The following is a 23,645-nucleotide window of genomic DNA, read 5'->3' as shown; positions in this document are numbered from 1 at the left end:
CCTTACAGAGGGTTCTTTACTGTAAGAGTGGCAAGGATGTGGAATTCCCTTCCACAGGCGGTGGTCTCAGCAGGGGGGCATCAATAGTTTCAAGAAACTATTAGATAAACACCTGAATGACCGCAATGTACAGGGATATGCAATGTAATACTGAAATATAATTACATACATTGGTTGGAATTGATGGACTTGTGTCTTTTTTCGACCTCACCTACAATGTAACTACTCATCAATAGTGAGGAACAAATGGCAAATGACTGCAGAAAACTGGTAATTGCCAGGGGTTCACATACTTTTCCCAGGGCTGTGGATTAGGGGGTACCACCGGTCCTTCTGTACAGAGCCCAGGACAGCAGGAGGTCTTAGGCAGCAGGGTGAATTAGATGTGGGCAGGGCATGGCTGGGGGGCACAGCGGGGGGCAATTTCTAGAACCAATCCCCTGTATGTTGCATGGCTCTCTCTGCTGCAGCTGAAAAGCTGGCTTCCTCTCCTCTCCCTCCCTCTAGCTTTCAGCTGCAGCAGAGAGAGCCATGCCCCCCGCTGTGCCCCCTGCTGTGCCCTGCCCACACCCAATTCGCCCCGCTGCTTAAGACCTCCTGCTGTCCTGGGCCCTGTACAGAAGGACCGGTGGTACCCCCTAATCCACAGCACTGGGAAAAGTATGTGAATTACCAGTTTTCTGCAGTCATTTGCCATTTGTTCCTCACTATTGCTGGGAAGTTACATACAGGGAATTCGTTTCAGTAATCCCCCCCCCCCCCACTACACCGATCACCCTCCCTGTGCACCATACCTTTCCCCCTGTGCTCAGGCCCCCCCGTGAAAACCCCCCTCTATTCCAGATCCCCTCCTCTTCTTCCTGCTGGCACCTGCAGCACACAATTGGCTGTATAGGGCCCCATGGTTTGTAACAGGAGCCCTAATGTTTCCAATGGGGTCACATACTTTTTCTTGTCAATGTACATACACATACAGACTCCCATTGCTACCCATAAAAGATCACTACTTGGGTGACACCATAGGTGTGCGCAGCCTATTGCATTAGAGTGTGCACCCCAAAGCGTGTGTGTGTCTATATACTGTATATTTGGCCCTGGCACATTGACATCCCTGCCAGCACAGTGAAAGAGAAGCGCGTAAGTACTTCTCTTATGGCACAGCTGGCAAAAAGGCGATCTTTGCCATTTCCCCACTGCTACACAGAGCGATAATGCTAATGTGCACTAGGTGATTAAGGTGTGCCCAGGCACACCCGGCACACCCTGTGCACACGCCTATGGATCACAAAGAAGCCGTGTTAATTTCCCAAAAGTACATGGACCAACAATTCCATCCTTAGGGCTCAAGGTTACATATTTATTTTTCTCATGATGCAACTGATAATGTTGTGTCTTCATTTGTTTTTAGCCAAGCCGAAGGTGTACCAAGGAGTTAAAGTGCGAGTGACGGTGAAAGAGCTTCTGGAACAGAAAAGAGCCTTTAAAGCAGGAAAGGACTTTCCGGTAAGTTTTTTTTTTGTGTTCAGTTGCCACTGGAGCAGCACTGAGTACTAACACTAACATCTGCAGCTCAATAGGCACATAGCACTGTTTGCTTTTCTCACCTGGGAGGGTCTGTGCCAGATATATGTAATTATTAATAGGCTTGGTTACTGTACTGTTTAAAGAGCACAATGCCTTTGTGTAGTATGTGCGTGAGGTTTAAGATCTCCACCTTCTTATTAAGCTAATCTATCTGCATACATGGTAGGACTGCACTTGTATTATATGTGACAGATTCTATCATGATGTGTGCTTCAAGTGTAAGTATGGTTTGATGACTAAAATCGACTCTAACGCCACACTGGGCCAACGATTTCATAGATGGCATGAAAATACTTAGGGACAAAAGGTGACAAAATTAGGTTTTGTAAGGGAATTTTCCCCCAGAGCTTAGTGAATGGGGTGAAATTTCACTTTGCACAAAATACACAATCACATGCAAGGAGAAAACTTTTTCTTTTTGCCTGCACATGATTGGGAATGGACATTCACCCAGGGTCGCCTAGGGCGCACTGCTGCCTAGGGTGCCTGGCCACTGGCATTCCCACTCTCTTCTCTCTGCAGCAAGCAACTAAGTCTCAGTGTGAGCAGGCAGCCACCGCTTCATTCACACACAGCGTCAGAGGCGCACAACGTCAGTGGAGGACTTTATCTGTGTCCCGACTCCCGAATGAATGGAAGAAAGCAAATATCCATTGATGGGCACTGGTAGGCTACATTGATAGGTGCTGGTAGGCTGCATTGATAGGTGCTGGTAGGCTGCATTTGATGGGCACTGGTGAGGCTGAATTTGATGGGCGCTGGGAGGCTGAATTTGATAGGCACTGGAAGGCTGCATTTGATGGGCACTGGTAGGCTGCATTGCTGCATTTGATGGGCACTGGTAGGCTGCATTTGATGGGCACTGGTAGGCTGCATTTGATGGGCACTGGTGAGGCTGAATTTGATGGGCACTGGTGAGGCTGAATTTGATGGGCACTGGTGAGGCTGCATTTGATGGGCGCTGGGAGGCTGCATTTGATGGGCACTGGTGAGGCTGCATTTGATGGGCACTGGTCGGCTGCATTTGATGGGCGCTGGGAAGCTGCATTTGATGGGCACTGGCAGACTGCATTGATGGGCACTGGTGAGGTAGCATTTGATGGGCACTTCATTAAAAAGGTGGGGTATACATGGGCAGAGCAAAGGGGGTCGATTCAGGGATGGTGCCGGGGGGGGGGGGGGGGCAGAAAAATTTGGTTTCGCCTGGGGTGTCAAAAAACCTTGCACCAGCCCTGCTTTCACCTAATTGTCCACATTCTGGGGATAAATCCTTTGCAAAGTGAACAGCCTAACAGCCTGTTTTTCTTTGTAAACCAAGACCAATGTGTTTTCTTTGGTGAAGAGCGATGTACAACAGTCAAAGACAACAAGATTCCAGTCTGCTGGAGTTGCGTTGGTCAATGACAAAGTATAATGGGGTTTAGTTTACTTACTACAATGCACAGACATTTGGCTAGACCTGATAGCCTAATAGACTTCTGTGTTTGTATGTGGTCATAACACAGCAAGGAATCTCATTCTACAATATATGGTATTTACTGTATATTGTCAGGGCCATCATAATATCATTATGGGCCCCTGGGCAAAGTAATGCACTAGGGCCCCTACCAGCCTTCCCCAATTTACACACCTACTCTCAAGAATTATAAAGTATAAATAGCTGATAGAATTAAACATATATTATTATTAGTAATTGCAATTAAAAGGGGGGGGGGGGGGGGTGGGGGGCGGGGTGACGAGGGCACAATACTGGGATCAGGACAGCACAGTACAGGTTCCGGGATGCTGCCTGGGACACGGTCTTTCTGGGACAACTTAGTAAAAAACTTGACTGTCCCGGCAAATCCGGGACAGTTGGAAAATCTGGTGTAATGCCCTGTATATTGTACATTCGTTCTAGAGCAATAACTGTGTATTACTCGGGATGATAATCAGAAGCAGCATAATAATGAGGTGGATTTATTAAAAAATTGGAGAATTTTCACACAATAAATTGCGTGAATATTCACTTCACTTATCCAATCGTATGTAGATTGTTGAAATTTGAAGTGAATATGCATACAATATTTTATTAACATTCTCAATTCCTTAGGTGTCATACAAATATAATAGTTCCACTATAGGTTGCACAGCTAATAATTAGCAAAATATCACGTTACGATATAAACGCAAATATACAAATCCCTCCTAGATTGTAAGCTCTAACGAGCAAGGCTCTCTGATTCCCCCTGTATTGAATTGTATTTTTTTCCAACCTGATGGCTGAACAATAAAAAAACAAATTATCTATGGCCAGCTTAACCCATAATGTTCACAAGGACTTGAACTGTATCTAGAAAGTCAACAGTGCACTTTTTAAATGAGTACACCTACACCATATAACCAAAAGTATAGAGACACCTACCTTTACACGCACATGAACTTTAATGGCATCCCAGTCTTAGTCCATAGGGTTCAATATTGAGTTGGCCCAGCCATTGCAGCTATAACAGCTTCAATTCTTTTTGGAAGGCTGTCCACAAGGTTTAGGAGTGTGTTTGACCATTCTTCCAGAAGTGTATTTGTGAGGTCAGACACTGATGTGGACGAATTTAGAAGAAATGGCTGCACACCACTGTAGATCAAAATCCTTTTTATTTGGACATCCCAAAAACGACAGGAATCAGAATGCTGGGTAGACGTGTTTTGCACACTTCACGTGCGCTTAGTCATTGCCAATGAACTGATGTGGATGAGAAAGCCTGGCTCGCAGGCTCCACTCTAATTCATCCCAAAAGTTTTTTATCAGGTTGAGGGCAGGCCTGTTAAGTTTCTCCACCTCAAACTCGCTCTTCCATGTCTTTATAGACCTTGCTTTGTGCACTTTTCCAAAATTTCTTGATATGTTCATGCCTCAAGAGTTCCCTTCACTGGAACTAAGAGGCCAAGCCCAACCCCTGAAAAACAACCCAACACCATAATCTCCCCTCCACCAAATGATTTGGGCCAGTGAACAAAGCAAGGCCCATTAAGACATGAATGAGCGAGTTTAAGGTGGAGGAACTTGACTGGCCAGCACAGAGTCTTGACCTCATCCCGATAGAACAACTTTGAGATGAATGAGAGCGGAGACCGCGAGCCTGGCCTTCTCGTCCACATCAGTGCCTGACCTCACAAATGCACTTCTGGAAGAATAGTCAAACATTCCCATAGACAAACTCCTAAACCTTGTGGACAGCCTTCCCAGAAGAGTTGAAGCTGTTATACCTGAAAAGGGTGGGCCAACTCAATATTGGACCCTACAGACTAAAACTAGGATGCCATTAAATTTCATGTGCATGGTAACACAACTTGTTAAAGTGACACTAAAAGACATTCTTATTTTCCAAAAGATAATTCATACATTGTCCACTATTAGCAGCCCTTTAATCTCCCTTTCCACCTCACTTCCATTTGTTTGCAACAAGCAGTACATGTGGTTGTGATCATGTGTACTGTTCTATGTACACTAAAAACTCCATAGTCCATAGCCACAAGTCCGTCTCGGGAACGAGAAAGAAAGGGTTCCTACATACAGAGAAATCATGGAGAATGAATGTTGCCAACCTCTAACAGGAAGTCACATCACAACAGCAAAAAAATGGACTATAGAGATTTGGAGAAGGCAGAATGCAATAGAATGTAGATAGGTGTTAAGAATATATACTTGAATAGATTTATTTATTTTTAAACCAATGTTTAGTGTCACTTTAAAGGGGTTGTAAGCCCTTGAGGTTTTTCACCTTCATGTATTCTATGCATTAAGGCAAAAAACCTCCGGTGATGCTGCAGCCCCCCAGAGCCCCCTTTTACTTACCTGAACCCGGTCTTTCCAGCAACGGGGATGAGTACACCAGCTCCAGCTAGTGTCTCGGGTCCTGATTGGATATATTGAAAGCAGAGCAGCCATTGGCTCCCACTACTGTCAATCAAATCCAATGATGTAGGAGCCTGGGGTGGACCTAAGTCCTGCTGTCTTTGTGAATGGATGCAGGTGCAGGACACGGGAGCGTGCCCGCATGAGTGGCCTCTCCAACGGGGCACTCGAGAAGAGGAGGAGCCAGGAGTGCCACTGAGGGACGCCAGAAGAGGAGGATCGGGGCCACTCTGCAAAATCAACTGCACAGAGGCAGGGCTGGTGCTACCACTAAGCAAACTAGACAGCTGCTTAGGGCACACTGCTACCTAGGGTGCCTGGCCACGGGTGTTCCTACTCTCTTCTCTCTGCAGCAAGCAACTAAGTTTTAGCATCAGCAGGCAACCGCCGCTCTGTTTGAACATAGTGTCAGAGGTGCGGTGGTGGCAGAGGACTGTGTCTGTGTCCCGACTCCGGAATAAATGGAAGCACGCAAACATTTATTGATGGGCACTAGTAGTGCATTGATGGGCGCTGGTAGGCTGCATTTGATGGGTGCTGGTAGGCTGCATTGATGGCCGCTGGTGAGGCTGCATTTGATGGGCTCTAGTGAGGCTGCATTTGATGGGCTCTGGTGAGGCTGCATATGATGGGCACTGGTGAGGCTGCATTTAATGGGCACTGGTGAGGCTGCGTTTAATGGGTGCTGGTGAGGCTGCATTTAATGGGCGCTGATGAGGCTGCATTTGATGGGTGCTTCATTAAAAAGGTGGGGTATACATGGGCAGGGCAAGGGGGGTTAGGTCAGGGGTGGAGACGGGGGGGGGGCTACAAAATGAGGTTTCGCCTAGGGTGTCAAAAATCCTTGCATCAGCCCTGCACAGGGGAGGTATGTATGACATGTTTTAATTATTTGTTTAATTAACCTTTACATATCCTTTATGGAAGGGTATACTGTATGCCTTTTGAGCAGTAGTACTGTGATCCCAGCCTGGTGGAATGACACCATGAGTGCCTGAGAGTCTGCCATCATACAGATAGAGTTGTCCAACCCAGCAAAGGGGCGCCATCAGCTGGCCAGGGGGACCTTTTGCAGGGGATAGGAAATATTACAGTAAAGCTGTCTTTTTATTTTCAATACTGCTGTGCTACTTATTTTTGGTGTGTTTAAAAGGGAACTGAGTTTTGCTTTCGTTTTTCGGAGAGTGGTGACAAGGCCACTTTAATTACTCAGACTACATTTAGTTCAAAGTTGGTGCTATAGGTATTATAGGTATTATAGGTATTATAGGTATTATAGGTATTATAGGTATTGCATATTCCATCACATCTGTTTCACTTTCAATTGCACCATCCTGTTGTTTGCTCACAGGGACCCTACACTCAGGCTTGAAAACTAAAAAGTCAAGTGTCAACTAAAACAACCAAATTTAGTACACATTAACAGGAAAGCATATAGCAGTTATCTCAAATGTTTTTCAATATAGATCTCCATAACAAACAGTTTCAAAATCGGAGAGGGAGGGGGAGGAAGAGATAGATTTCCATTGTAAATATTTTCTTTTCTGTACATAATGGTCCATGCTGCCATACTGCCATCTAGTTACATCCAGCGGTATGTTCAGTTCAGTAGACAACTGGGAGTTTCATTTTATACATCTCTAGAAACCTAGAAGTCCTATTCTCTTGCAGGCCATTGTCAGGTGTGCCTATTATTCCATCACAGACTGGGCTGCTATTTTATAACAGAATGTAATGTGTAGGAACCTTAGGAACCAGTACTACTCTTTATGATTAAAAGTCATATATAATAGTTCCATTGCACACATTCCTGGAATTGGTAGAAGAATAGCAAGGTAGAGTAGCAACTACCAACTCAAAATTGGTAACGTCATAAGTAGAAATGTGTATTGCTATCGTACAGCAAATCTTCATAATGTCATTCAAACTTTTATTGAAGTGATCACATCACATCAGTAAAGTGCAATGTTTCAGGAGCCTCGCGGGACCCCATTGTCGGGCGTGTGATGACATTACATGCCTGACAAAGGGATCCTGCGTGACTCTGAAACATTGCACTTTACTGATGTGATCTAATCACTTAAAAAAACATTTGGACAACATTTTCAAAATCTGGGGTGTGCGGCCAATATATACTAATCTTTATGATTCATTTTAAAGATACGGATAGGACTTATTCAATAATTTTTCCTATTTTAAAGTGGAGTTCCAGACTCCTGCAGAAAAAATAAAGGTGAGCAGCTACAAATACTGTAGCTGCTGACTTTTAATATTAGAACATGTAACTGTCCACGAATCCAGTGGTGTGTTCATCAGTTCTTGGGTGCTGCCGCCACCATCCTGATTAGGGGAAACGGGCAATGAAGTCTTGTGGCTTCACAGCCGGTTCCCTACCGCGCACACGTGAAGCACGCTGCACTTTGTGAATGGCCTGGCGGCGAGGAAAGGAGGAGGGGCACCAAACTTATTCATGAGTTCGCCATGGCAAAGTCAGCCAAAAGTGAGAGCGGGTACCTGTCAAAACCAGATGTGGCAGCGGAGCAGGGTAGAAGGCAAATAAGCGGAGCTTCCATTTTTAGGTGGAGCTCTGCTTTAAGTCCAGCTATCCATAGCAACCAATCACAATTAACTGTGTCCTAGTTTGACTTCAGTAGAGTGAATTCTGATTGGTGTTTATTAAGTAAAGCTTTATTTATCAGGATGTCCCTAATACCTACTGTCTGTATTAAGCCACAACAATCAGATTCCGATTTAGATTCTCTACTCATCAATTCCCAGAGGAACTTTGACTCCAATTGGCCTCTTTGAGGCATTATAATTTTGTAAGGCATGGAAAGCAGTAATGCATTGTGCACTGATGGACAGTAGATAACCCAACCAATCACAACTAAGCGCATATACTAATGCAGCCTTTATCAATCTTGATTACCCCAGAGGAACCCCTAAAATGATTTTAAGACCTCAACAAACCCTTACTAAAACCAATTCATTGGGAGTCAATGGAAAGAATGCTCCTTGAATGCTTCAGTGCAGAATGTAACAACACTTGTGTACAGCCAATTTGTACACATATACTAGGGCCATTGTAGAGAGGTGACAATTAGCCCACCAGAAGAAAGCCAGAGTACCCAGATAAACCCATGTGAACATATGGAGGACATGCAAAGTCCATGCATACAGTGTCCTGGCCAAGAATCGAAACAAGGACTCCAGTGCTGCAAGGCAAGGCAAGGCTGCTTCCTAAATACAATTAATTACAATACCATGCCATTATCACAAACAATCACACTTAATAACAACAAATAGTCATTTGGCTTTTTTTAATATTTAACATTTCACAGTTTTGCATTCTTCCAGCATTGACTACATTTACAGCTCTCTGTATTTCGTCATTTAACATTTCTAAGATGTAACGTCATCAAGGCTGAAAGACACACCCCTACCATGTGCTGTGATTGCAGATCTGAACTGAGATTAGGTAGCTATTAACTCTCATTGAGGTCTGAATGGGAGCGTCTACACTCAGGGACTCCAGTCCAAGTTATATTATTTTGAATTGAGTATTGCAGATGTTGCCTAAGCTGGCCATAACTTATTTGGATTCCCCGATTCACAAATTCGAGGTGAATGCAAGAATCCTCTCCACTGCGCTATTGTATTCGGACAGCGGGACTTCTCCACTGGTAGAATACGCTGACCAACACTGCAGCTAAATGGCTGCATACACTGATGGAACACAACGTTTCCAGCCGTCTTGTTGGAGAGTAGTTGATTTCTAGGTCCACTCCTCTTGAACGGGAATGAACCGGCTGAATTTCGATCCATCTATGACCATTTTAAGGCTAGATTCATATATGCGTGGGAGGGGAATGCACGCAAAATTGAGGAACCCACTGAGAGAAGATGCTGAATTTTTGCAGATGCATGGGGTGGCATTTATTGTTAATAGTACCCCCAAGCCTCAGCAAACATGCCACATTTTTGCATTTGGCTTGGTGCATTGAAATAAAAAAAAAACTGGATTTATATAGTGCCAAAAGTTTGCACAGCACTTTACAACATGAGGGCAGACAGTACACCTACAATACAAATCAATACAGGAGGGATCAGAGGGCACTGCTCCTTAGAGCTTACTATCTAGAATGGAGGGTCAATTGGAACAATATGTAATAACTATGGGGGATGAGCTGATAAGTGGACAGATTGGGGAAAGGCATTCCATAGGATTGGAGAGGCTTTGGAGAAGTCCTGGAGACAAGCATGGGAGGAGGTGATGAGGAAGCTAGAGAGCAGAAGGTCTTGAGAGAAAAGAGAGGGTTAGTATTTCTAGACTAGGCAAATGATGTAACTGGGGGCTAAATTGTGGATGGCTTTGTAAGTAGTTGTTAAATTTAATTTGTTCAGTGAGTGGAAGCCAGTGGAGGTATTGACAGAGAGGGGTAGCAAACACCGAGCGACTTATGCAGTTTAGCTGCTGCATTTTCGCCATGTTCCTTTTCACTCATGAGTTTAAAGCAGAGGTCTGCCGGAATTTTTTTTTTTTTAATATGGACACTTACCTGTCCAGGGCGCACGCAATGTCGTTCAGCTCTTGGGTGCTGCCACCACCATCTTTGCTAAGGGAATCAGGAAATGAAGCCTTGCTTCACTTCCTGCGCATGCATGAGTTGTGCTGCACAATCTGGATGGTCCCTGCTGTCTCTGGGATCTGTGTGTTTCCCAGAGGACGGTGGGGGGGAGAGGCAGGGACTCCCATGGGAGTCTATGCCCAGAGGTGGGTGCAAATACCTGTATTAGTTACATAGTTAGTAAGGTTGAATAAAGACACCAGCCCATCCAGTTCAACCTGAGTGAGTGTCTACAATTGTCCCTATCCCTATCCATTGCACCGGTCCCTACCCTCAGGGAACCCACAATCCAAGGTCCCCATTCATATACTGAAGCCAATTGGCCTACCTGCATGTCTTTGGAGTGTGGAGGGAAGCTGGAGTACCCAGAGGAAACCCACACAGGCACAGGGAGAACATGCAAACTCCAGGCAGGTAGTGTCATGGTTGGGATTTGAACCAGCCACCCTTTTACCCTTTTTACTGCTAGGTGAGAGTGCTACCCACTACACCACTGTGCCGCCCGCACAGTGCGTGAACCCCTGCTTTAACTACAAGTTGTTGCACCAAAACACTGGGGCCGATTTACTAAAACCGGAGAGTGCAAAATCTCATGGTATGCATGACAGCCAATCAGCTTCTCAGCTTGTTCAATTAAGCTTTGAAAAAAAAAAAAAACTGGAAACTGATTGGTTTCTATGTAGAGCTGCACCAGATTTTGCACTCTCTCGTTTTAGTAAATCAGCCCCTATGTATTCACACTGCGTTTTGGGCTTTAAATATCTTTCAAACATTCACTGAGATCTATACATGAGAAGAACAGTTACAGAAAAAAAGAACTTTTTCTCCAAAAAAGAGGGACCCTTGGCAGCTATGACATGCATTTCTTTATCAGAAATCCTACTCTGTACATAGCACCTGCCACTGTGTAGCAATAAATCGAATTTTCTAAAGTTAGTATTACATAGGAACATGCAGGTCACAAGTCGTACAGTTATAAGACAACCAAGCTGCAGCCACCCCATTGAACAAATGAACACAAAGGAAAGAAAACACTTTTTTTTCTTTTTGGAAGTGATCTGCAGTCGATGATATTTGCATTGGGAGCTGCCAAGTAAATCATTAGCGCTTCCTGGTTCATGAATGTGATAGTGAATGAATCCAGCATGTGTTAGAGGAACAATACCTGAGGTCGTTCTACAACCCCTCCCTCTCCTCCCAGTACACTGACTGATAGTCCCTTTAAACATTAACCTTTTACACACTGGAACAGCAGCATCACCATGGCTTGGACCTATGCCGGAACGTTGTACTGCAATGCACGTCCAATCAATTAGGGATCCAAACATTTATTTTTAAATAAACAATATTATTATTATTCAAATGTTATTATTTTATTATTACATTATTGTACATATTTAATTATATTATTCACATTGAATTAATAAATACTTATATACATTCAGTTTAACATAATCGATGGATAATAGCAGATGACCATAGTCAAAAGGTGTTAAATCGTATGGGTGTAGATGCAAAAGAGCACTAAAAGTAAAAAGTAAGTAAAAAAGATATAGACATACACACATATATATATATATTTATATATATATATATATATATATATATATATATATATATATATATATATATATATATATATATATATATATATATATATATATATATATATATATATATATATAAAATAAATATATATATATTCACACACACACATATATATATATATATATGTATGTATATATATATATATATATATATATATATATACATACATATATATATATACATACATATATATATATACATATATATATATATATGAAAAAATCCTCTCTTGAGTGTACAGACAATACTTCTTTAGGCAATAGACTCTCCATCCCTATCTTACACGCTCTGATATTAATGATTTGAACGATCACCTTGTAATTATTGCCCTTTCTTTTCACATTGACACATTTGTAACACATAGGATAACTTTAGATAAATCACAACCTAAGCAACCAAAACGATACATAGAATAAAAAATAAAAGTTCTCACTTACCTAGTGTCAAGCACCAGTATAGTTGGCTGGCTGTATTCTTCAAAAAGCTATACAAGTAGAGGTGGGCAATTGATATTATTGATTTATTTTATTTTATATATATTTTTTTATATTTTTGCAGGGCTTCCAGGAGAACAAAATGCAGTTTTCTGATTCAGTCCCTCCTCCAGGTTAGTGTTAAAAAAAAAAAAAAAAAATCACAAAATAATCATGACCTAGTCACAGGGATTTCTTTATACATGGAAGTCTGAAAGCTCACAGCTCAACTTAAGATCCACTCAATAATTATTCCAACCAATCAGATCTAAATGCTAGAAGGGATGCAGATGAGGACAACAGGATAACCATGTAAGGTTTTTTTTTTTTTTTTTTTTTAAAGTGTCTGAATGTGACACATTTTGATCTGCTAGTCTAAATAAGAGGTGTTTGGAGGGTTTTAAACCTCACATCCTTACTTGAATATATGAGCAGACTGTCTTTGTTGAGACACAAAGGAGATCTGATCAAGTTGCTTTTTATGGATTGAACTGTATATTAGGCTCAGTTGTTCTTTTTTTTTTTACGAATTTCTAAAGAATAAACTGGGAACTTTGTTTTATTAAACAAAAAATAAATAAAAAATAAAAAATCACATGGGGATAATGTCAATTAAAGGAAGAAATAAACGAGCTTATTTTAGTCACAAACTATATATCGACTTGTGTTTAATCGAATACAGATATATAGCTAAATTGTCAGCTGTCATAGTTGCCATAAGCTATGCTTCTGATTCCATCAAGTCTTTAGAGTTCTAATTTTCTGACTTGTTCAGATGTTTTAACAACATCCTGGAGTCGTTTTGGTGTGATCAATACAAGTCATACTAATCGATTATAAACCATTTGTGGTATGAACTTTATACTGTATACTCAGCTACCCCAAGATCAGATCTTTCACATGTTTTCTTAAATCTTCATACATTGTAGCCACTGACATATCAGCAGGTCTTTTCCAATGAATGTTCTAAGGAGGACAATTCAGGTCTTCTTATGTCCCGAAAATACGAAAACGAAGTGAGCTGCCCTGCATACTAACATTGTTACTGTACTTCTTATGCAATCAAACATTTTCCTGCATGCTGGACAATTTCCATTCAAATAGCATGCCCTATACTGGTCAAAAAAATAAATTTTTGGCAATATTTAATTACAATTTTTATTAAACATATCCATTCTGCAAGGTACTATATCCATAATGGCCCCCAACTCGTGTGACTTTGAGTCACTACATGGTGGGTTGGGTTCCAGTATTGACTACACACCTTAGTTGGTTGCCTTTGTCCCTTTACAATGCCTGATTATTTTTTTTCACCTACAATGCCAGAATTGGTTGCATTACAATAAAGGGCATGCCATATACCACCAGCCCATGGCTCTAATAGTTATCCTCCTGAATACAATTTTAGTGAAATAGCACCTGCACTATATCTATAGGACAAAGAACAAGTCCTTTTGAAAATGTTTCACTGCTTTTAGCTTTAGCAAGGGTGTCCCAAAGCAATGATGACATCATAATGAAAACAAAGACTTGTATTATATGGTTAATTTCAGTAATTCTAATGACATGATCAAACCATGAAACCTTTTGTTGAAAGCAAACAAGATTATGCAAAATAGTAATTTGTTTGACATGCAAATCTTTTTTTCATTGTATACATAAAACTAACCATGGTCTTGTGTCTTAATCCTAGCATGTTATAGTGCATGTGCACCTATTGTGCCTGCAGCCCAATACCCACAGACCACACCAATGCCCTGCTATGGAGTTCAGGAAAACAGCACAAGCTTACTGGATCAGCTGACTCTGGACTATTACCATCAGCCTAACACCATTGTGGACAGCAGCTCCTGTGACTTCCAGAATGTATTTCCAACTTTCTCAGAAGGATCCATCCAGCCATTTCCCATCTTTCATGAGAACATGGTAAAAATGTTTTTTCTGTTATCTGTATTGGTGGTGGTGCAGATATAAGCAGTCACTAGATGGCCCACTGAGCCTGCATGAGCTTAGTCTATAAGATCAAAATACAATATATACACCAGCTATAGACTCCCTGATCTTGGTGTAAGCACAATCATGGGTAAAAGGCAGTAAATAAAAGGCTACTAGGGCAAGTCCTATCATTTCTATAAACAGCCTAGAACAGAAAGTTTTACAATAAAAAAAAAAACAATGTGAATATGTAAGAGAGCTGTCTGGAAATGTATTTTGTCCCTTTTGCTTGTAATTGCTGAGTAATCAGTGGTAGAAAGCCAATTCTTGTAAAGCCTTTTATTTTTATATCTGACAGTATAGCAGAATATTTTACAGAGTTAAAAAGGTATTGACATAGCTCTGTACTTAGAGACTGCAGATAATTATTTAAAGTGCCCCAAAATGTGTAAAAAAATTAGTTATGTAATCCGACATTTATATGGACACTTTTTACTAAAGTAGAAGTAAACTCTCACAAAAAAATGACAGAGTTTTGAAGAGAACTGTGTGAAATAGGACTGAATATTTTTATTTATATATAAAAAATAAATAATAATATGAATTGTTTTTGCCTTTATTTTCTTTTCTTTTTTTCTCCTTGTGCTATACATGTCCTGTAGACTTTATATGAACTTCCTGTGTAGGTGTTCACTCTCCAGCAGTGGATGAACAATACAGATCTACTGGGGTGGCTACAGCAGAATGAGCCAGCAGTGCACACTGTGTGGAGTTGATTTACTAACACTGGAGAGTGCAAAACTTGGTGCAGCTCTGCACAGAAACCAATCAGCTTCCAGTTTTATTTTTATTTTTTTCAAAGCTTAACTGAACAAGATGAAGTTAGAAGCTAATTGGCTACCATGTGCAGCAGCCCCAGATTTTACACTCTCCAGTTTTAGTAAATCAGCCCCAGTGTGTTAGTGCAACAACTTTGCGGCACAGTGGTGTAGTGGTTAGCACTCTCACCTAGCAGTAAGAAGGGTCGCTGGTTTGAATCCCAACCAGGACACTACCTGCCTGGAGTTTGCATGTTCTCCCTGTGTCTGTGTGGGTTTCCTCCAGGTACTCTGGTTTCCTCCCACAATCCAAAGACATGCAGGTAGGTTTATTGTCTTCTGTCCAAAATTGGCCCTAGTATATGAATGGGGACCTAGGATTGTGAGCTCCTTGAGGGTAGGGACCCATGTGAGTGTACAATGTACAGGGATAGGGACAATTGTAGACACTTACTCAGGTTGAACTAGATGGACTGGTGTCTTTATTCAACCTTACTAACTATGAAACTATGAAACTTGTGGTTAAACTCACATTAAGGAAAAGGTGACAACGCAGCAGCTAAACTGCATAAGTGTTGTCACCCTAGGAATGGAAGTGTCTGTAGTTATATCTTCCTGGTATGATTGTCCTGAAAGCAGCGCATGCAAAAAAAGTATTATACATTAGGCATTAAAGGAACATGAGCAACAGCATAGTTTAGCTGAGTTTAGTTGCACTAAGAGGGAGATTACAAAAAAAAAATGGTGCACACAGAATCTGGTGCAGTTGTGCATAGTAACCAATCAGATTCCAGGTTTTATTGGCAAAGCTTAATTGAACAAGCTGAAATTAGAAGCTGATTGGTTACTAGGCACAACTGCACCAGATTCTGTTTGCAGCAGTTTTAGCAAAAATCCCCCTATATGTTACTTGCTGTATGTCTGACCTGGGGATAGACTACCTAGTTTTTTCTCTACAAACAAATTAAAATAATTGTACAATAATTGTACAAACAAAATAAAATAACTCTTCTAATATGCTTATACCAACCTCAGTCCTACTGGTTGCTCTGGATAACTTTGTTCTGTGAACTGTTAAAAATCATCTCTAAAAAGGACCGGTTGATGTATAGGGAAATATGATTGCAATGCAAAAATAACACTTACCCCTACCCTACCTTCTACTGACGAGCCATCATAAGTCCAACGCAAAACACATTTCTTGGAGCTCTTGCCATCAGGGCCGAGGCAAAGGGTGGGTAAGAAGGGCGGCTGCCCCGGCCGCAATGGTTTACTGTAGGGATGGGGGCGCCTTCCTTCTGTTACAAGGCTGACAGGAGTAGTGACAGCAGCAGTGATTTTGACAAGCGAGTGACTGCTGGAAATAGGATTCCCTAAGCCTACACATTGTGAATGGGGGGGGGGGGGGGGGGGGGTGGGAGGTCACAGTTTGGCATCTTTGCCCTGGCCACTGGATGACTTTGTCCCAGCACTGCTTGCTGTGATTGGGTGTCCATAGATCTCTATAGGACTGACGGGAGAGATGAAGGCCAACAGGTCCCCCCAAGATTTTTATTTTTTATTTTTTAGCTGAAAGATTTGAACGGTTAATCTGAAACCCATTTTGAAATGGCTTTCCCAATGAGGTTTATTTACTAAACACAAATAGACAATGCAGTTTGCAAGTGCACTGCTGATGCTCCAGAGCTTAGTAAACAAGGTAAACTTTCACTTTACAAACAATACCCAATCCCATGCAAGGGAAATATAAAGAAGCATTTTTGCTTGCACATGATTGGATGATTTATTAAACTCTGGAGCAACTGCACTTGCAGAGTGCACAGTCTATTTGCCTTCAGTAAATAAACCCCATTGTGTATTTCTTGTGCGGAATTGTAGAGTAAGTACTCCCTCTAGTGGTCAGCACAAAATAATTCATATAGACCATGGGTGCTAAACCTGTGACCCTCCAGCTGTTGCAGAACTACAAGTCCCACAAGGCATTGCAAGGCTGACAGTTACTTGATTCCCAAAGGCAGAGGCATGATGGGACTTGTAGTTCCACAATAGCTGGAGGGTCACAGGTTTAGCAACCACGATATAGAAAGTGTATAGTGTCACTTAGAGGGAGATTTACTAAAACTGGTGCACACAGAATCTGGTGCAGCTGAGCATGGCGACCAATCAGCTTCTAACTTCAGCATGTTCAATTAAGCTTTGACAATAAAATCTGCAAGCTGATTGATTACTATGCACAGCTGCACCAGATTCTGTGTGCACCAGTTTTAGTAAATCTCCCCCTAAAGTCTTAGGTGATGTATGGACTGTCACTGACATATAAGGAGCTGCAAAGCGCCGTCACTGTGGCAGAACTGAAACTCGATATCATTTACAAAGATTTAAATATTTTGAGCCAGAATACCCCCCCCCTTTAGATTTGTATTTTAAAAATTGCAACTGCTAAAGGCATTCATGCAGTGATCTTTTTCCTAATATTAAGATACCATTGCTAATATTAGTAAATTATTATTATTACTAGATAAGTATAGCTTTAGGATGACATAATTTGGAAAAATCACTGCGTACACACGATCGGAAATCCAGCCAGAAAAAGACTTATGAGAGCTTTACATCGGAAAATATGACCGTGTGTATGCTCCATTGGAATTTAGCTCTCCGAATTTCGGCCAGCAAAAAATTGATAGCATGTTCTCAATTTTCCTGATGGAAAAACTTTCTATCGGAAATTCCGATCGTGTGTATGCAATTCCGACGCGCAAAAACTCACGCATGCTCAGATTCAACTACGAGATGGAAGCTCTTGGCTACTGGGTATTAAACTTCCTTTTTCTAGTCCCGTTGTACGTGTTGTACGTCACCACGTTCTTGACGGACGGAATTTGGTGTGACCGTGTGTATGCAAGACAGGTTAAGTGAAATCCCGTCGGAATTACATTGGGAAAACCATCAGAGCTTTTTCCGACCAAAATTCCGATTGTGGGTACGTAGCATTAGATGAGTCTTTCAACCTTTGGAAAATATAATCCACTCAAGGTTTGCTTTCTATGTGCAAAATAAAATTTTGGTATCACGTATAGTAAAAAAAAAAAAGAAAAAATAAATAACATCTGAATTTAGCACCACATGAGAAAAATAGGATACGGTACCTCTTCAGAACACAATCATCTACAAAAGGTGCAAATATCAAGTCTTATTTTTGCCATGTAGGCCATATATGATGGACCAACATAACTAATCACAGCAGTCTATAAGCTATTGGACTCGGTCAGAAGCATCTAAAGTACATTTTACTGTATGCACTCACCCCAAATATTGTTTCCCTTGTTGTATGTTCTGCGGTTACAGCAATGGTGTTCTAGTCTCCAGGAGGAAATGGTAAACTATAATGCTAGCCATAGATAAGCAATCTTTTATTGGGTGCATTTAAAAAACAAATATTTTGGAGTTCCTCAGTTAATCTAGTGTTTTGCATGCTACTAAAGTGATGTAATCACATTAACTCTTTTATTTGCAAGATTATGTATATAGAGCGATGTAAGCCAGTTGTAGTGGCTGGAATTACCAGCTGTAATACAATTTCAATAGCCCTGGCCTCTAAATGATTGTAATTTTCCATACTGCTGGAAGATTCCTGTAGCCAAATTCATACTTTTTGCCATTTATGATCATGCCTATATTTGCAACTCTTCGAAAAAACACTTAGCCCTTGTATAGACGTTTGGAGATTCAGACGGAATGTGTTCGATCGGAGTGTTTTGTCGAATATTCCGACTGTGTGTGGTCTGCATCGGACTGTTTCCGTCGGAATATCCGTCAGACCAAATTTTCCAACTTGCCAGAAATAGTTTCCGACAAAATGCTCCGATCGGACATACTCCGATCATGTGTAGAGAATTCCGATCGGACAAAGTGCCACGCATGCTCAGATCAAATTCCTACATCAAAGCTATTGGCTACTAGCCTGAACGTAGTCCCATCGTAACGAAATTACGTCATCACGTTCTGAAAGATCGTATTTTCCGACAACTTTGTCCGACCGTGTGTATGCAACAGTTTCGGACAAGATCCGTCAGGAAAAATCAGACGGACAAAATCCGATGGATTTGGTTGTCAGAATCTCCGACCGTGTGTACAAGGGCTAACTCTGTACAAATGCTGCAATCTTTGTTAATTGATCAATATTACTCACCATGATAGCTATTGAATTTAGGTCCAGCTTTAGTCAAGATTCCCATTGTCCATTCTACCACTTTTTAGTGCTGCCCTATACAACCAGTATTCCCAACAGAGAAATAAGATAGTTGGGCCACTAGGATAAGGTCTGCCTGGGGCAGGGAGGACTGTATGAAGGTTCCTATGTATCTAATTCGCCTGTAGAGTCTCTTTGTTCATTTCCTTAGCATACAATAACTTTTTTGGGGGAGTGCAGGAGAAGGGGTGGAAGGGAGTTGTGGGAAAAGAAAACCTTTTATCCAGATATACAAACGGGACTAAGTCAGTGGTTCTCAATTGAAAAGGCAATTTAAAGGGAATATGTTTTAACTTTAAGGTAATTACGTGTATTAAAAATATATATCTCTGTATCTCTTTTGCAGACACCGCAGTCACCCTCGGAATCTTCAGATAGGTCAAACTCCTTTGAATACTCTCCAAGTTGTCAAGGTGTAGAGTTTATTCCACAGAGCTACAGCTCCCCTTCTCCTCCTGACACCAATAGCTGTGCATACGCTGGAATGGATCAACATGTATACCAGCACCAGGACAATTCCAGCTTCTGTTACTGTACATTTTGCTGCCCCATGGACTATCAAGGATCAGTGAAAGAACAGGATTCTTATTCTTACACTAACATTGACTATATGGGATATTTGACATCTTCTGAGGACATCTTTACAAAGGACCTGAACAGTTATGATATGTGTTACATTTAACAAGTAGTCACATTTTCCTAAGATGAAACAGCTTAACAATTGCCAAGTAATGCACTGATTATAATAGAAAGCCATTTACTCAAAACAAAACAAAAAAAAAGATTGCGTTGAGGACTTATGCTAATAATGAGACTGCCTAACCTTAAATTTTGTATTTTTTATGAAAACAGACATATTATACATTCAAGATAAACAGTGTGTATAATTATATTCCATAAGATCCTATGTTCATTTTAGTATAGAAAAAAAAATATATAAAAAATCTATAATTGTTCTGAAACAATGCCAAAAGCTAAAACCCAGCCAAAGACTTTAAGTGTATCATCCAGGGCCGTCTTTAATATTGATTGGACCCTGGGCAAAAATTTTCTTGGGGGCCCCCCCCCATGCAATTTCACTCTCCACCTGCTCTGAGACATACAATAAATAGCAGCTAGACTTAAAATCAGTTTAATGTATCAGATCAGGCAGGAATTGAGATTTGTTGCCAGTGGTTACAGCATATCATTACTGCTTACTGACTGGTTGCTAGAGGTTACAACACACTACGGCTCACTGATTAGTTGCTAGAAGTTACAGCATTTCTGCTTCTTAATCGGTTGCTAGAGATTATTAGTATTACTGCTCACTGGTTGCAAGAGGTTACAGCACATCATCTCCTCACTGCAGGGGGGCATGATCTACATGTGAATGCCACCTTTATTTACATATCAATCCAGCCAGCCACAGCTATTTACATATGAATGCCGATTATTTACATGTAAACACGGGGTCTGCGAGTGAGTCATCTGTACACAACAATAGGGCAGAGCTGGGCAACATTAGTACCAGCATTCCACACTGAGATATTGGGATTGTTGGCAAGTATGAGGCAGCTGCTTTGGGCCCCACAACAATGACAGGGCCCAGGGCAGCTGCCCCTTTTGCCCTGCCTTAAAGACGGCCCTGGTATCATCATTAGCAATAGTTTTGTAATATATGTCAAAGAGCATCTTCAAGGGCAGGTGTATATTGCTTTATGCTATTGTAGCAGCTTTCTCCAGCTGTAAGTATTTCATTAAATGATTTTACCTGCAGTAAAACTGAAGAGGCATAGGACAATCCTTAATTTCATAAATGAAGACAGTGTATGAGCCATACAATATATATGTTTAGGAATTATAATTATGTTTTTAGTTTAACACTAGCTTTGTGTGGGTGATAGTTAAGGAGGAGTATAGGAGGGTGATAGTTGCTCAGTCCAAGCAAATTGCCCAATAGTATGACAATCTCTTCATTTATGAGGTGGTAATTATTTCAGGAGATGAAATCATATGCTGATGTTGCAGAACATTTTGGCTAAGTGCCTTCACTGAGCATAGATAAGCCATTGCCTATGAAAGGTTATGGGAAGCTTGCTCTGCATGAATTGGAACATTATATGAACCTGTTAGATGAGATATGCATTTTCAGAAATCGTCTCATCCATGAACATAACTGTTAAGATTACCTCTTTCTTAGCAAATTGATAACTCCGATCAACCTAGAATGCTCAGTGCTTGTGAGTGGCCAAGATAGACCTCTGTGAAGGTTGTGGCTTTCAGAAAAGAGGGTGGATACATGGAAAATCACAACATGGTTTATTAGGCCATCCAATTAAGCAACTTGATTTATTAAATAAGTGGGTACTGGATCAAAGGTATTATTAAGGATCAAACAAACCTGGGCAGCAACTCCCAGGTATCAGGAACTCCTAATTAGACGAGGAAAAAAAAAAAAAACGCTAAAGGAAACATCTGAGAAGTTTACTTTAATACAGAATTCAGTAAATACATTTTTAAACACCAGTATAGTATAGTTCAGTATTATCTACTTGAATAGTGAACATCTTCCAATTCATTAAGCTAATCTGATTTCTGTATAAAGGTAAGCCTGGCTGGATTTGGTCATGGGTTCTCCATATTCTTCAAGGGAAGGTTTACCATTATTACAATCAATCACAGTGTTCATATGTATAATGACCACATGGATCTAGCCTACTGCTTTTTCCAAAAAAAATTAACAAAATATCTATCCACCTACCACTTGTCAAGCTTAGCTGGACCCAATATAAAAAGAGTATCCCCAGGCCTTAAAGCACATTTGTAGTATTGTATGGACTAAATTTGTTTATTGATCATGAACATTGACAAATGCAGTAGTGGTTTTCTGAACGGTGTGGATTAAAAATTGTTATTAAAATACACTAAACTAAATGAAAGTTAGATCATCTCCCATTAGATATACGTACATATACAAAACTGCATAGTACAACAGTCAAATCGCTGCAAAAAACAGTGGGTATAAAATAAACATTACATTATTATACCACTGTACTTATTAAAAAAACATGGGAACAAAATATATACTTACATTGTAGTAAAGCCATGGACTATATACTCCTTTCCCTTGGGAATACATGTTTCTTAATGCCCATTATTGATATTTATAGCAGAAAATAGACACTACATATATTTTTTTTCTTTTATACAGTCACAGAAATCTATTTTACACTCTCTGAACAGGTTCACACAGTGTATCTGTCAAAGCCAAAGCTTCTCAAACAAAATTCTTTAAATTCCAAGATTGTCACTACTTGAAAGAGTTTTTTTTTTTTTTTGATAGAAGGCCATTTCAAGGTGTGGATCTGGCAAAGTTGTGAACAAGACTGTATTGCTTGAAACAAGAAAAAGCTGTTTTATATACCTTTGCAAATAAAAACTGATTAACACACTGAAAACTGATCTCTAGGCAGATATAAAACACCAGTTAATACACTTATGTTTTAATTAAAAATATATACATTCAATTGTTGTAAATACCTAAGGCCTCCCATGTAGCAGTCAGCCTGGGGGAGGAATGGCCAACATGAAGTGCTTATTAGTGCTCTACAACAATGAAGGTGCCAGACCTGTTTATTCTGTCTCGAAGAGTTAGCTGGATGACAAAATAGTTTTCAGAGAATACCAATGGCTTTTTAAAGGTATAATAGTGTTTAAATGCACCTTTAAACTTTGTATTTATCTGTTTGCCTGGAGTTCAGCTGAAAACTAAACCAAATTCTTAAACAAATACACACTTTTCTGTTAAAATTGAATCAAATGTTTTGTGCCTACAAAACCTGCCCTTCTTTCTTCCCTTTTTGACTATTTTTATACCCGTTGTCTTTTATATGTGATTACCCGTCTCAGTTGTGTTGGTAAAATTTTATGTTGAACAATGAACAAAACTAAAAAAAACTGCCATTTTGTAAGAAATATATATATTTTGTAAAATAACCTTCCTTGTGATTTTTTTTCATTACAACTAGATTTTATTGGATGAATGATTCTAAAAGGTTATAATGTGGGTGACCTGGAGGAGTGGTGTTCCGTCTACCATGCAATTATTCCTGATTAGGCATTTTGTGCCTTTTGAAAGTTTTGTGCCTCAGATGATTATGGCATAATGTAAAGTTCTATTTCTTTCAGTTCTTTGATAATAGGAGGTAGAAGGTCACAGTTTTCCTAATGAAAAAGTTAATGTACACACAAAGAGAATAAACAGATATCTCCCATTCCAGGGCTGCCTATAAGGGGGTACCACCAGTTCTTCTGTAGGGGGTTAGGCAGTTTTAAAGCCTAAAAAGGGAAAAGTGAGATTGCGCTATGGGATAAACCAGGAAAAAAAGAGAATGAGCTGTCTCTACTTAATACCTCCTCCCAAAATGGGGGGGGGGGGGTAACACTGTGGAAGAAGGAGGGGAGTAGATTTGG

The 23,645-nt window shown here is 40.6% G+C and overlaps 1 protein-coding gene across 1 annotated transcript; it reads left to right on the top strand.

Moving 5' to 3' along the window:
• The first annotated feature begins 1,433 nt into the window (after window positions 1-1,433).
• POU2AF3 (POU class 2 homeobox associating factor 3) lies at window positions 1,434-23,168 on the top strand. Its single transcript, XM_077456945.1, has 4 exons — window positions 1,434-1,503; window positions 12,274-12,322; window positions 13,882-14,114; window positions 19,537-23,168. Exons 2-4 carry the CDS (start codon window positions 12,292-12,294, stop codon window positions 19,870-19,872), a joined length of 600 nt encoding a protein of 199 aa, XP_077313071.1. The 5' UTR covers window positions 1,434-1,503; window positions 12,274-12,291; the 3' UTR covers window positions 19,873-23,168.
• Window positions 23,169-23,645: the final 477 nt, after the last annotated feature.

Source organism: Lithobates pipiens, unplaced genomic scaffold (genome assembly GCF_037356315.1).
Source record: "Lithobates pipiens isolate NorthernLeopardFrog02 unplaced genomic scaffold, aLitPip1_a1.2 Scaffold_27, whole genome shotgun sequence".
Taxonomy (NCBI): Eukaryota; Metazoa; Chordata; class Amphibia; order Anura; family Ranidae; genus Lithobates; species Lithobates pipiens.
The sequence above is the reverse complement of the archived record's forward strand: the minus strand, read 5'-3'. Positions and strand labels throughout refer to the sequence as shown.